This window comes from Sycon ciliatum, chromosome 1 (assembly GCF_964019385.1).
Source record: "Sycon ciliatum chromosome 1, ocSycCili1.1, whole genome shotgun sequence".
Taxonomy (NCBI): domain Eukaryota; kingdom Metazoa; phylum Porifera; class Calcarea; order Leucosolenida; family Sycettidae; genus Sycon; species Sycon ciliatum.
This window is the reverse complement of record NC_088643.1, coordinates 8692462-8708419: the sequence shown is the minus strand read 5'-3', so window position 1 is coordinate 8708419 and position 15958 is coordinate 8692462. Positions and strand designations below refer to the sequence as shown.

General features: G+C 47.8%; 1 protein-coding gene across 1 annotated transcript in view; it reads left to right on the top strand.

Annotated features, from left to right (window-relative positions):
• The window catches only part of LOC135812052 (sacsin-like), a 34979-nt gene that overhangs the window by 3992 nt on the left and 15029 nt on the right, over positions 1 to 15958 (top strand). The window contains exons 2-3 of the mRNA XM_065325380.1: positions 2535 to 2793; positions 3515 to 11724. Coding sequence (XP_065181452.1) covers positions 2535 to 2793; positions 3515 to 11724 — 8469 coding nt within the window. The remainder of the gene's footprint in view (positions 1 to 2534; positions 2794 to 3514; positions 11725 to 15958) is intronic.

The following is a 15958-nucleotide window of genomic DNA, read 5'->3' as shown; positions in this document are numbered from 1 at the left end:
TTTAAGACAGCAGCTAGCTAGCAGAGGAAAGATTGCATAATTATTTGATCAGTGAGCAACGTAAGTCGGTGAATTTTTCAGGTGGGGTAAAAGAGCGGTCCGGAATTGACCTGGTTTCTTCAGTGATCGTATAGATGCAGGCAACTTATTCCAGAGAGCGGGACATTGATATGAAGGGCTGCGTGTGGCAGCGGCAGATATGATCCTCGGGAAAAGAAGCAGGGGAACATCTGTGCTCCTCGTTCGACGGGTGTGTGACAGAGGTGTGACAAGGTCATGAAGAAGCACACTACAGTTATTATGAATTACACGAAAGGTTAGCAGGAGGAGTTTGCGGCAATACATTGATTGCAGGGGTTGAATGCTGAGGCGTTCAAAAAGAGGGGCAGTTGGAGACAGGAACGGAGCAGAGCAGACAACACGCACAGCTCGCTTGAGAAGTTTCTCAAGACGATCACGTTGTGCAGAGGAAAGGGAAGAGGAAAAGCTGTTGCACGCGTATTGGAATGTGGGTAAAATTATACATCTCAAGTAGGTTGAGCGGCATGGCATTGGGAGGCACTGCCTGTGGCGGAAGAGAATGGCAATCTTTGAGGACACTGTCTTGGCTATATGGTCAACCATTGTGTTCCATTTCAGGTCGTCATCGATGTGCAAGCCCAGGTACTTGGCGCTTGTCACTTGCTGGAGGAGTGTAGCTGCACAGTGCACATTCAATGTCTTGTCGTCATGACGATTGACAGGAATAAACAATATTTGTGTTTTTCGACTATTCAGGATTAGGTTGCGCTCACCAAGCCAGTTGCTGAGATGGGTGATGGCTGAAGACAGGTTGTGTGACAGCACTACCTTGTCCTTCCTGCTATCGTGTAGCATGATGTCGTCCGCGAATTGGGTTACCTGGACGGCAAACTGATCCACTTCACTGGCCACATCCCTGACATATATGACAAACAATAGTGGTCCCAGTACAGACCCTTGGGGAACCCCACTTGAGCACGTGAAAGATGAGCTACTATCGCCGCTGATGACGACTTGTTGTTGACGATTTGAGAGGTAGTCGCTTAACCAGTTCAGGGCTGTGCCGGAGATTCCAAGCTGGAATAGGTCTTCGATAAGTGTCTGATGCTGGGCCTTGTCAAAGGCCTTTGACATGTCCAGGAAAGCAGCGCCAGTTGACAGTTTTTTTGGAAAGCTCTCCTCAAGAGGAAGATAGTGGAGTCTTGAGCAATGGCAAGGACACCACAATGTCCTGTGCTGGCCAGCTGCAAAATTGCAAACATGTTGCAAGCCTGAACAATTTCGTTCTGCACTGGCGACCTCATTTTCTTTGATCGCTGAGTTTCGAATTTTTCCCAGTATACCCTTAACCGGAAGCCTGTGCAAAATTGAGAGAATCTACACAACAAAAACTCAAGTCAAAAAGTGTCTCAATCCCACACACTTGCGGACTAGCTCTACATAATATTTTAATGTCAATTTTCCGCTGTGCAATTGCCAAGCGATTAATCTTAGATTTTGATCTTAGCTTTTCGGCGATAATCTTATACAGCTAAGAGTTTTTTTCTTCGACCTAGACCCTTCGATAGTGTAGTTTATTTGAGATATATGCCAGAGTTACTGACTGTATTGAACAGCACCAACATGCATCGGCGTTCAGCCGGGCAAGCATAGTGGCTGCAATGGTTCACGACTATCATGTCAGTCACGAAAACGTTGTTCAATGGTCTCTCTACTGAATCCGGGAAAAGAATTGTGAGGTGGACTTAAATTTAGTCTCGGATGGAGAGCCAAGGAAAATAAAATTAAAAGAAAGGACTAAAATGTCACCTGTTATCCGTAATTTTGTGTCCAACACTAACAGTTATCAGCAAGTCATCAGGTCGTTGAATGTCAGTGCCACATCAGTCAGTATTGTGCTAGCTGTTGCACCTTCTGATTACACAACATCTTGCTTATACATTGTAACTGTTAGTGTTGGACACAAACTACGGATAACATGCCACATTTTGGTCCTTTCTTTTAAATTTAGTACACTTATGTCTCGCTTATCCGAGCAGCGCACCCATAACGGCATCAAGACGGAAGTTGTAAGAAAAAGATGCGATTCATGTTGAATCATTCCAAAAATTGCGCAGACGCGTAATTACGCAATCCACAGAAAAAGCCACATAAGGAAAATTCAAGATGATGATACAACCCAGTGTCCTGAAGGCGTTCAGACGTTTTCCGAAATCAACTCATTTTGTTAGGTACTTTAACTTGTGTAATGTACCTTGAACCTTGCAAATAATGACCCTCGGTCAGGCATGAGAAAAGTGGATTTTTCACGAGGTTAACTCTCTGAGATGGATCGACGTTGTCAAGAAAGACTTACAATGCATTAATCTGTCGCTTCTGGATGCTGTGCAATCTGCTTCTGATAGAGCTGCTTGGCTCGAAATTGTTAACAGATGCGTTGACCTCATGCAATGCGAACTGTCATTATTATTATTATTAACTGGACTTTTCTTTCCAACTGTGTCTGTACACAGGAACTGCTTCAGAATGCAAATGACGCCGGCGCAACGCGTGTTCAGTTTCTACTGAACTGCGAACAGTACAGTGATGGTGATCTGATTCACGCCAACATGGCATCAATGCAAGGCCCTGCACTCTACGAGTACAACGATGGCGTGTTTCGCGGGGGCGACTGGAAAGGGATCTGTCGCCCGTCACGCAGCAAGAAGAAAAAGGATGTGATGAAAGTCGGACGCTTTGGCATCGGCTTCAACTCAGTTTACCATCTGACCGGTAAGGCACTTAGTTCCCTTGCAATTATGGATTAAACATCACCTCTTGCTGGAATCAGATCTGTGAACCCTGATACCCATAATACACAATACTCGCCAGAAAAACCCGGCCAATGCTGCACATGGTAGTCGACTACGATGCATGCAGCATTGGCCGGATTGTTTTGACAAATATTGTACCTTGGGCTGGCTAGGAGACAGTCACAACGCACTAATGTGTGCTCTGTGATGGGTGTGGGGTGTGCTTTGTGACAGCACGTAGCTGATGTGTGTAAATATTGGGGAAACCCCCTTCAACCCCCTTGGTAGCTAGGACAGCCAGCACTGGTGGTAGTTGTGATCACAGCTGTCTGATGACGGCCTACTTGTCTTATTCTCAGAATTATAAGCTTCCCATTCCGTTTGGTCTTACACTGTGTAGGCGAGCACGACGCAGAAGTTACTCGAATTACAGTGTTCGTAGTTACTGTAGCTCAAGGGCTGTAGTGTTTCACCGTTAACTTGGAAATTTGAAATTAGTGGCAGTGCTTTCCAAGTGTTGCCAGAAAACGTGTATGAGTGCCTCCAGCCTTGAAGCATTCTTGCTCAAGTGCATATTTTTGAAGCACTGCATGTGAGAATGCTCCGTGGGCCCTCCGGTAATGAACAGACAGCATGCATGTTCCAGGCATCACTGACAAGATTTTCTTTCCCTCACTTCTGTTTCCTGTGTCCTGATGCAGATGTTCCAGCCATCCTGAGTGGAACTTCCGTCGGCTTCATTGACCCAATCCTTTGCCACATCAGAGACCCTTCTAGTACTGACACTGACAGCGATGATGATGATGATTCTGACGACGACCAGACCAATGCCACTAGTGCCAAGCGTTGTGTTATGCAAGAACTGGTCAAATTCCCAGTGCAAGGGTTTGCAGGATCATTCCCTGGCCAGGCATCGACATTCAATGTTCTGGAGCATCAACTCACTCCTTGCGAAGAGAGTTTCACCGGAACCCTGTTTCGCTTCCCCCTGCGCCAGGACCAAGACTCACTATTATCCAAGACCATCTACAGTGAAGAGGACGTAGAGAAGAAGTTGTTCGCTTCTTTCCAGAAGGAGGCTGACATAATGCTACTCTTCTTGGCGAATATTCGCAGCCTCGAGCTGTTCAAGCAGCCACGCTCCAGTGCTGCTAAGCGTATCATGCATGTCACCTATACATGTATTGGAGAAACTGACTCTGACACTGAAATGAGCCAGCGATTACGCAACGCGATAAAGTCCGAGACACTCACAACGCTGGAAAGTCGTATGTGTGTCGCACTACACTCCAGCAATGATGCTTCAACCGCTCGAGATTGGCTTGTGCGGCACACAGTTGGCTCGAACGATGACAAGATTTGGGAGATCGCAGGCAAGCAGAATCTTCACCCATGGGTTGGCATTGCAGCACCAATCCAAGATGATGCTGATTGGACCAAGCGCTGGCGGACAACGAGATACGAGAGCAACTGCGGAGGCAAAGTGTTCTGTTTCCTGCCAATCACACCAATCGAGACTGGCCTGCCCGTTCACGTGCACGGCAATTTTGCAGTTACCAGAGACCGACGTTCTGTCAAGTGGCCGTGCGCGGACAATGAGTCGGGCGAAGCCAAATGGAATATTCAACTTGTGCAATCCTGCCTCAGCCCAGCCTATGTAGACACGCTGAAGCGTTTGACGAACGACTGTCGTTTCACTGTACCTGACACGATCCAGCCTGGTGCAGGTGATGACGACGATGACAAGCCGGTGTGCCGTGCGTACTATGCATGGCCCGACATTACACGGGTGGAACGAAGTGAAAACTCACCCTGGATGTTCATGGTGCAGTGCATGCTGCCTCTCCTGTTTGAAGAGAAGCTCCTGTGGTCATGGGCAAGAGGTGGCTCCTGGCTGGCAGTCAAGGATGCCTGGATCATGGAAGCCACGTGCAATCGGGCCATGCAAGCAGCTGCTGTGCAAACTGAACACAACAGAATCGTCACGGACAGTGTTACCCAAGCTGTATACGCCTTTCTCCTGGCCATGAACGAACCAGTAGTTCTTCTGCCACCAAGCGTCATGGCAACGCTAAGCAGCACCTCAGACGACGCTTTGAAGCAGACACTGGCAAGGCGCACCATCCAACCCGCTTCTCTTCGGCAAATCATCCGCACCCTGCTGGAATCTAGCCCAGCATGCCAACAGTACATGCAAGGCAAGCGAGATGTTGCCAGTGCTATCACTAGCTTCATCCTGGCCGACTACAAAGTGGATGCTAAGCTGTCACAGCAGGAGGCCGCCAGGATAATGAAGGACGTTGAGCTGCTAGCCGTCTTTCCCACACTGCACAAGACAACGGTGCGGTCTCTTAATGACGGCTCGCCAATATACGCAACAGAGACTGCCAAACTTGTCCAGCTTCTACCTGGCCTGGATGGTGCAATGCTGGACACAGTATCATTGGCAAAAGTTGATCATGGCACTGCGGCTACTATTGTCCACCTTGCTAAATCCCTAGGCAGCAACCATCCAACGTTTCAGTTGCTGCGCGATGACCATGTGCCGCAACTTCTCGTGCAGTCCATTCAGACATGGAGTCCGGCATTCCAACGTGGCCACACAACAAGTATAGCTTGGTCCGCCGATGGTGCAGCAAACTACCCACCGCTAGCATGGTTGGAGAATGTGTGGAGTTGGTGCAGGGATTCCAGCCTGACGAAGAATTACCTTGACCAACTTGAAGGCTTGCCTCTCATACCGGCAGTTGATGGTCCAGACTCTGACCGTCTGCTCTGTCTTTGCAAGCAGTCAACAATTGTCAGTGCAGGAGACAGAATGGAGGACACCGTCAAGGAGCTGCTAACAGTGGCAGGGTGCACTGTCATCCCCAGACCACCGGAGTTTGTTCACCGCGCTGGAATCATTGGACAATACATTCTACCTTTCCAACCCACTGCTGTCGTAATTGCCCTTGTCAACGTGGTGAGGTCTTCATCTGTGGAGGAGGTGAATCGCCGTGTAGCCTCACTGTCTATCCATGCCTCGCAAGACCTACTTGCATTCCTGGCAACAGTTTCACCTAACGAATTCACTTCAGATCAGAAGGAATTGCTAAGGAAATTGCAGATCTACGTATGCCACTCGTCTGGCCACACCATGGATCTTGTTAGCAGTGGTAAGCGGCACCCTCTTCTACCAAGAAACGTGCCACAAGCTGTGCTAAGTCTAAAGTTGCCAGTGGAGTTTGTGCGGCCTACACCAGACGGCAAAGAAGAGAGCCTGCTGGAGGCACTTTCATGTCCCCAGCTTACGTGTGACGAGTTACTGGTTACATGGCTTCTTCCAACAGTTACCTGGCCAGTGAATATCACCATCCTCAACTTTGCTATGGAACTGATTGTGACGTCAAAACTGAAGAAGGAATCTCTGCAGAGGATCAGAACAATGGCATTTGTTCCCTGCTCACCGTCTCGCTACTCACTGGCAAGACCAACCGATCTTGTTGATCCGGATGACGTCCTGGCACAGCTGTATGACGATAGTGAACACTGCTTTCCACACGTACCTGAGGGCATCAATGAAGACAACTGGCTTCCTGGACTGAGAATGGTTGGCCTCAGGAAGGAGGCTGAGCTTACAGCTGAAACCAGGGTGGAAGTACTGAAGGACCGGGTATCCAGTGTATCTCGTATCATGACTGGGTCAGCGGGTCAAGAAGCTGCCAAGAAGAGAACCGTGAATATCATCAAGTTCATCTCGAGATTGGACTTGGTGGCATCGTGCGGGCAATACATACAAGAAGAAGCACGCTGCTTTATGGCACAGCAACGTCCTCCATCCGATGACTACCCGGCCATGCTACCGTGGTGTGGAGACGACAACAACAAGCTGTACACACCCGAGCAGCTAGTCGCCATGCCTGATAGAAAGCAAGCCACTCTCCTGGTTGGAAGCAGTGCTTTGCTGCTTGATGTTGATCTGTTCAAGGCCATTGGTAGTGACGAGAAGGATCTACTGGGATTCGGCTTGCAAACGGTTCCAGATCTACACAATGTTGCTATTCAGCATCTGCTAGGGCTGGTTGAAACATTGGAATCACAGCCCCAGGAAAGTGTGCTGAGTGAGAGCATGCGGCGCTACTATGATCAGAGCTGTTTTGAAGTGTACCGGTACTTGAAGGCATTTCACGACAGAGATGGAAGCAAGAGTAAGAGCATCGTGGAACAATACTTGACTGGCCGTGACTGGGTGTGGTTGAATACTCGCGAGCAGTGCCGGTTTGTGTCACCGCACAGATTGTTGTATGACCTACCCAAGGATATACGGCCAGAGTACATACAACCATACCGCTACCAGATGAGTGACGAATGCAAGGTACCAGTGTTCCAGTCATTCTTCAAGGCATTTGGAAGCTCCGCTTGCCTTGATGAGAAAGGCTTGGTGGATATTCTGCATGAAGTGCGCGATGATGTTCCTGCTGGTGAACGAATGTCTGACCGTCAACTTCAACTGGTGCTGGATATCATCAGACATCCATCTATGATGTCTGATTATGATGATCAGGCTGCTGAGAGAAGTCTTTTACTGCCCACTTCGAATTCAACTCTGGTTGATGCAGAACACTGCAGGTTTTGTGACTGTAGCTTCTTGCTCTGCCCAAAAGGACAGTTTGAATATACCACTGTCTCTCAATTCCATTTGCTGCATCCAGATCTGGATGAATCCATCGCCAAAAGATACAACCTTGACGCCCTCAGCCTTCACATTCTACCGTCAGACTCGTTGACCTGCACAGTGAATGAAAAGCCTGTGCTGTATTTTGATGAAATTGCCAGCATTCACGAATCAGACTCAGAGATTAAGGCAAGCGAGGAGCTGTTCTTCAAGGAGATGCTTCAAAATGCTGAGGATGCTGGCGCTACGCAAGTGCAATTCACCTTGGACTGCCGTCATATTCCAGATGTTCGTAAAAGAACACTGCTGAGTGAGGAGTTGAAGCAGTGGCAAGCTCCCACTCTATGGCTCCATAACGATGCTGAGTTTACCGCAAAGGACTTGGGCAACATCCGCCAACTCAAAACAACAGCAAAGCAATCAAATCCATCCCTAATCGGCCACAAAGGACTTGGCTTCGGCTGTGCCTATCACCTGACAGATGTGCCTAGCCTTGTCAGCCAAGAGCGTATTATCTTCTTTGATCCTGCGGGCAAGAACTTTGGTGTAAGATCTACTCTTCACCAGCCAGTAGTGCTGGTCGATTTCATCAAGCATCAGGAAGGTGTCAGCATATTCGCTGACCAGTTCTCCACGTATCATGGAATTTGTGAATGCCAGGTGCTCTCTCCGACTGCATGCAAGTACCCTGGCACGCTGTTCCGGTTTCCGCTGCGGAGCAAACCAAGTGAGATTTCTAGCCACTGTCCAAGCACAGTCAAGCTTCGTGATAAATTGGCTGAGCTTGGTAAAAGCATGGATCAGCTGCTCATCTTTCTGCAGCACATCAAGGAAGTCACTATTGACGTGATCCATGAGAATGGCAACCAAGAGCTTTTGTGTCACTGGCAAGCTGAGGTCAATCAGCACATTGCTGGTGACCCACTGGCGGACAGGTTGCTCTTCAGCACAACACAGAGATGCGACGGCAGCTGGATTAGAATGTGTGAGAACATGGTGACTATAAGCAGGAAAGGCGAAGTGCCTCCCTTCACCGTGTACAAGCTGATCCTGACAGACAAGATTCACTATATCACCAGAAACTGGCTTGTGGTTGGAATGTTTGGTGGCAATGCAAGTTTAGAATCAGCAGAGAAGTTGAAAGCAGAGACTGGCATTGCTCGCGTGCCCTGGGTAATGCTTGCTGCACGATTCAATGGCAGACCACCTTGCATTCAGCCAGTTTACGGAGAACTTCATAGGGCTCTTGCAACGTCTATTAGCACACGTCTTCCGCTGCATATTAGTGCCTTCTTTCAGCTGTCAGCGACAGGGCCAAGCTTAGAGGAACACCGTGCTGCTGGACAGTGGAACGCTAGCCTTCTAAAGAATGATGTTCCAAAGGCGTATTCTCTTTTGGTGTCTGGCCTGAAGGAACTCATTGAGCGAGAACATACAAAGATGACAGATGATGTGGCACGCACAGTGTATTCTGTGCTCCCCCTTACTACGCTTGAAGGCAATCCATGGACAGATCTGCAACGCAATGTACTTAAGGAGGTCACTTCCACCGTCCCATTCCTGTGGACAAGCGTTGGGCACGGCCAGTGGGTAAAATTGACTTCTGCTACCATCCTAGATCGGCAGTTGTTCCACGATCAACGCTTAGCAGGCTTTGTGAAGGATGTTTTGGTGACCATTGGTGACAGTTATGTGGGCGACAACACTGGTGGTGCTAATGAAGACTTGCTCAGCAGAATATTAGATCTATCTGGTCGAAAGAGTTGTGCACTCACGTGTCAGAGCTTCTTCCGTGACAAGTTCATGAGTAACCTGCTTAGTCTGACTGATGAGCAAGTGGACAACGGGCTCAAGATGTTGATTAGACTCGGGCGAGACCAGCCAGACACATGCAGCTGGAGTGTCCAACTTCTGAAAGTCAATAAGTGTGTTCGATCTCAAGCTGGACAGCTCTGCTTCCCAGAGGAGTTGATTGACCCGTACACCATAGACAAACGCATCAGGACCGTCTTTAAAAATTGTCCCAGCATGCGGCCATCGGACACATTACGGGACATCAGCGGATTTCTAAGCGAGAAGAAGCTTTTGCTTTCAGCGGTCGAAAACCTGCCTGTCAGCTTACTACTTCAAGCAGCTAAGTACCTGGCAGAGTCTTCTACTGATAGTTTGGATAAGCAAGCTGTATCTTATCTGTGCGGCATCATAGCTGAAAGGATCAGGGATAATTTACCTGGAAATCAGTTTTTACAAGACCTGCGCACGGTGCCATTTCTACCAGTTATGCAAAGGCCCGGTGACTGGCACTTACCATGGAAGGCTGAAGAATCCCCTGTCTTTGTTGCTAGCATTGCCGATCTAGTGCCGAAGTGTCAAAGGGCAGTTGGTTCAGTGGCACTTCTTGTGGACATTGATCCTGATGTAGAATGCTCTTGGCTTTTCAGTCAATGCTCCCTGGACACGGATTCTCCTCCGTCGCTGGAAGACATGAAACAACAGATTCAGGTACTGACGGCTATTGCTGCGGAGATTCCAGCGCATGATAACCAGCGGAAGAGTCTGGAGGTGCTAGAAGTACTACTAAATGTTGGTCGCTGCATGGACCGTATCTATGGATTCATGAAGCAGCATATGGACAGCAATACCGATCAGTTTGATGCATCTGGATTTGGTGACATGACTTGCATTTGGAGTGATCAACACGCCATGTTTAAGCTTCCCTGTGAAGCTGCAATGTCTGCACCTGAGGGTTACCCAGACCTCATGCCATTCCGATTTATTGTTGATCAGGGACATAAACACACCGATGTCTTCAGCCGCCTGGGTGTCAAGGTCACACTGGATATGACTGATCTGCATGCAATTCTGTCCAGCCTCCATGCCAGCTATCAGGACGAGAAAGGACAGAGAACGCCGTTGTCCGAAGAGCATCGTGATCTAGCCATCAAGTTGATTGAGGTGCTGCACAAGTTGAACGCACTAACATTGGTGCCTGGTGGCGAACTGCTCCTTCCCACCATGAAGGGACTGATGCTGCCAGCAATTGAGTGCACCTACATTGACAGAGAGGAGTTTTCTGATCTGCTGCAGGGGACTGGTAGCTGGACCGAGCTATGGGACAACATTGTCCACAGCAGACTGGCCACTATTGCTCACGACCTAGGAGCTGAATCTCTCAGTACAAGAATGCTGCCATCAGAAAGCATGGAGTATGAAACGGATGATTTGGAATTTGAAAGCGTAGTATACGGTCAGGAATTGACCGATCGCCTTGCCCATATCTTGGAAGACTACCCTGCAGATGAAACGATTGTGAAAGAGCTCGTACAGAATGCTGATGATGCTGGTGCCGGGAGCGTGAAGTTTGTTCTTGATTGGCGTGATTGGAGACAAGGGACTGGCGCTTTGCTGAGCAAGGAGATGAGAGAATGGCAAGGGCCAGCCTTGTTAGCATACAATGATGCTGCGTTCACCGAAAGTGACTTCCGCAACATCATGAAGCTTGGTGGTGCAACAAAGAAGGATGAGCCTGACAAGATTGGTAGGTTCGGGCTCGGTTTCAGTTCTGTGTATCATTTGACAGACGTGCCTAGCTTTGTTAGTGGCAACTACATAGTTTTCTTTGATCCGCACGCCAAGTATCTCGGGTCTCAACGTGTCAGCAAGCACACGCCAGCAATGAAGATCAACTTTGTGCGCAATCCCAAAGGTCTGGAACCGTTCTCTGAACAGTTCAAGCCCTATCACAACATCTTTGGTTGCAACATGAACGACGCGTACGAAGGCACACTGTTCCGGCTGCCACTGCGCAGTCCGAACACGACAAGCGAAATCTGCAAAACATCCGTGGACATCCGGGACGTGTTCAAGAAGTGCTGGAGCAAGCTGTCTGACATGATTCTATATTTGCAGTGCGTGCGACAGATACAGGTCTACGAGATCCGCTCAGATGACTGTGAGCCAACGCTTCTCTTTGCTGGGCAATCCACGATTTGTGGCGATGAGCCGGCAAAGATTCCTGAGTCTAGGCAAGATCTGCGCAGACTGCACGAAAGGTTTGGTACCAATGTATATAACTATATCGCCGCTCAACACACTGACAAGCTGACTTGGTCCACTGCAAGAATTGAAGTGAGCACAACAATAACATCACGTGGGACTCAGAGCTTCAACAACGTACCGGCATCTACTTCCAATGGCATAGAAACAACACAAGACTGGTTGATGTGTGCAGGACTTGGCACATTACAGTCAAAGGTGAGACATCCACAACTAGCAGTTGGCTGTACATGTGCAGTGGTATCCACTGTGGTTGGTTTACGACGTGTGCTGGTATGAATGGTTGGGTGTGTATGTGCGTGTGAATTTCCTCTTGATGGGAAGGACAATAAGGGTTCTGTCCATATAGGCTGTTTCATGTGTCAGCATTACTGTCTGGATGGAAATATATGGGAACATTCTCCGCTGCCATTGCTAGAAATTTCGCATCTATGAGCGACATCCGCAGAACCTGCTTAGACCATGCTTGTGTCCTAGAATCTAATCCTGAGCACGCTTTTCAAGTTCATCTTTTTTCAGCTATTCTTTTTCATTGCAAAACAGTCCTCAATTTTTATAATTAAAATAGAAGAAATCACATGGAAACGAGTTATGAAGCAACTATCCACGACTGTAACAAGATAATGAGCAGTCAGAAAGTATCTTGTTACAGTCGTGGATAGTTGCTTCGTAACTCGTTTCCATGGGATTTCTTCTATTTTGATCAGAATTTCCCACCTTGCTCCCCCTTATGTTCAGGCTGCCCGTTTTGGAGCCATCAGTTGCCTGATGATCGTAATAATACGTGAAACTCAGAGTTGTGACAAAGCTTCCAATCTCTCTTCGGTCTATTTTGATTATATTTATTGGCTCAGTATCATGGATGCAGTGAATGGGATTTTCGGTCTTTGACCACTTGCTGGTGAGCTGATCTACTCACCTCCCACCGCTAACCTCCCACCGCTTTAGGAGCTGCATCTGCGCCTTGATCCTTGAAGGGTGGTGGCGTTCCTACGGATGCGGAAAGCCCGGCTTCCAGCCGAGTCTCACGCGAACCGTGAAATTTTTTATCCGAGTTCAATTTTTATAATCTTTTTTTATAATCGTTCCTAAGTTTTAAAAGGAAAGTGGACAATCAATGAATAGGGCAGAGGAGAAAGGAGTCTGATGGGAGTTCTTGCGTGGCACAGGACGACCATACACACAAATCGATACATTGCCACGATCCGATCCGCACGGCATTTACTTATACCGCATGCGCACAATTCGTGGGATTTCAAATTGGTTGTGATCTGCAACGTCATGAGCAGAATGGAGATACAGCAATGGCACGACAAACCTAGTACACGTGCCAGGCAGTAATCAGGGAGTTGTAAATTTTATTTATTTATTTATTTCACCTTCCCGTGGCCAGGGAATATAGGCCAATATGGAGGGAGGGGTGCGATAGCCAGCCATGGTAGTAAGCAAAAACAATGCAAAAAAATACAAATTACAAGAAGCAATAACCTACACAGGGCGAGACGAAGAGAAACAAATCTGAATGAAGAATTAGCAAAAAGGAGAAGGACAAAATGTTACGAGTTCTGACTAACTGTCCACCAACGTAACCAGAGCTTATCCAGTCAGCGAGCATTTTGTCCTTCTCTTTTTTCATCATAATTTAATTGACTCACCATCCGAGTTGAAGAATTAGCAGTTATTAGAACACAAGCTTCATGTTGAACTTGAAATCATTTAGTGTACTGAAGTACAAGACTATTTTACTGATAGAGGCAGGGCCAGCCAGAGAGAATAGGCAGCGAAAAACGGAAATCTGGTATAAGGTGATTTTCGGGCTTTAGGCAAAGTGCAAGAATTGCGTGTAGGACGAGTGGGAAGAAACCAGTTATATTTACGCAAGTGTAGCGGGGCTTTGTCGAGACGAATAGAATGAACAACAATTCACAGTTTTCGATCCGCTTGACTAGAGATGGGGAAGGTGTTAAACATAATAATTATCATACAGCTCAGCAGAAGGAAAGTATGATGGTTTACGGGAAAGGACTTTCAGTATCCTCTTCTTGTGGACTTCCAGGGTACTCATTAAACATTAAAGATTTGCTTAGTAGAGTTGACCAGGTGGTTGAGCAATAGAGAAAAATGGGGAGAATATAGCAATGATAAAAAGGCGAATGCATTGTCCATGGAGCTATGAAGCCGAGACCTCTGGTCGGCGGAGCTTAATGGGCCCCACCACCACACTCCATCATTCACCCCAGTGTCTGGAGATATGTGGATTTTGTAGAAAAAAAAATTCAAGCGGTAGGTGGGAGCAGTGAGACACGAGGTAGCCAACAGCTTTGCTCACTTTGCTACAGATATAGTCAACATGTCTACAAAACGATAAGTCTGAGTCAATGACCAAACCAAGATGTTTGTGTTGTTTTACCACTGTGAGGTCTGTGAGGGATCCGGGAAGAGTGAATGCAGGGGTTGGCTCTGAGTTCGGCAGGAATAATATCTCAGTCTTGGCGACATTAGGTCTTAGTCTCCAGGTAGTCATCCACTGATGGACTGCGTTGATGCCACGCGGGAGACTGTCTCACAGCCTGTCTAGACTCTCATTGAACCAGAGCAGTGCAGTATCGTCAGCAAATAAGGACACACCTTCAACATGACTGGGAAGATCATTAATATACACAAGGAAAAGGAGAGGCCCAAGAATGGATCCCTTGGGCACTCCGGACAGAACAGGCGAAGCATCCAAAAGAAGTCCAGAATACCGGTATTTTACATGCCAGATAGTTTGAACTAGTTTCCCTCAGCTAAGGGAGTCATGTTTGTACGACTGCTGGTTTCCCGCGATCAGTTGTACTGGCGCATGTGAATGCAACATGAGACTTGTTACGCTAAAACCGGTACTAAAGTTAGCTGATTCCCTGTAGTATGAATGCACCCTAACCAACAGCCACATACCACACATTTTCCAGATCAGTAGGCAAGTGAGGCAGCGAACATGAAAAAATAAAGTATGAATATGAAGGTAAAAGGAAAAATCTCAGAAATTTTGAATGATGGAAATACACTGAAAACAATGGAAATGCACTTGTCATGATGGCAAATAACACGATTTATGTTCCTCGTATGGACCTGGCTCTTGGTGAATCAGCAACATTGTGGAACCATGTGTTTGATTCCACAAGCGATGGCTACCTGCTCCTCGCCGGCCAGCCTCCATCACGGCAGTGAAGTCACCAAAAGCATAAAATTTAAATAAAATTGTTGTACACGCATGCAACTTATAATTTCTGCTGAGGGGAAATCCCACATGGCAAAGACCCATCGTTCAAGCCATGACCATAAAACCGCGTCGATTGGTAGCCCGCGTAAGCCTGAGCCGACAAGTATAAGTGATGGCATGCTATCCCCCCCCCCCCCCCACACACCCACCCACATGCACTGGACAGCGTGATTCTGAGGAAAGGAGCAGTAAAATACCGATATTTTATTACTCCCTGATACCGAATGCGCGGGCATCTCCATCTTCATCCAGCAGATTTAAAGGGGAAGTTAAGGCAAAAATCAAAATTTCACCAGTTGTAGTCTTCGGGGTGCTGAGTCGAATGGTCTTGGTCCGAGGAAGCTGAGACGCTCCCTTCCTACTTGAATCCCAATCGAACTCGCGCACTTCCACCGAAACTGGGTGACTGCGCCCTACTAGATGGGGATTTGTATGCAAAATGTCACTAAAAGCGCCATTTCGTTCTTATAAAAGCACGGATGACCGCGATTGGCCCATATGTTGTAGTCTTTTGGACGCTGAGTCGACGGGTTTTGGTCCGAAAAGGCTGCGATGCAGCGTTCCTCCTTTATTCCCAATCGAACATGGTTGAAGAAGTGGTCACGTGGTCCTGGGTGCCCAAATCACCTGGTCACCACGCCAGCAGGTGACAACTTTCACACCAAGGTTCAACTCGAGTTCAACTCGAGTGACAGGTCTGCACCCAAAAAAGGTCAAACAGGCTAGTAAGTTGTACCCTGCAGGCACGGTGACCAGGTGACTGGTGTACGCAGGAGCACGTGACCGCTTCTTCAACCATGTTCGATTGGGAATAAAGGAGGAACGCCGAATCGCAGCCTTTTCGGACCAAAACCAGTCGACTCAGCGTCCAAAAGACTACAACATATGGGCCAATCGCGGTCATCCGTGCTTTTATAAGAACGAAATGGCGCTTTTAGTGACATTTTGCATACAAATCCCCATCTAGTAGGGCGCAGTCACCCAGTTTCGGTGGAAGTGCGCGAGTTCGATTGGGATTCAAGTAGGAAGGGAGCGTCTCAGCTTCCTCGGACCACGACCATTCGACTCAGCACCCCGAAGACTACAACTGGTGAAATTTTAATTTTTGCCTTAACTTCCCCTTTAATATGTACAGGGGTAATGCGATTTCGCGCAATGAAAATATTTCTG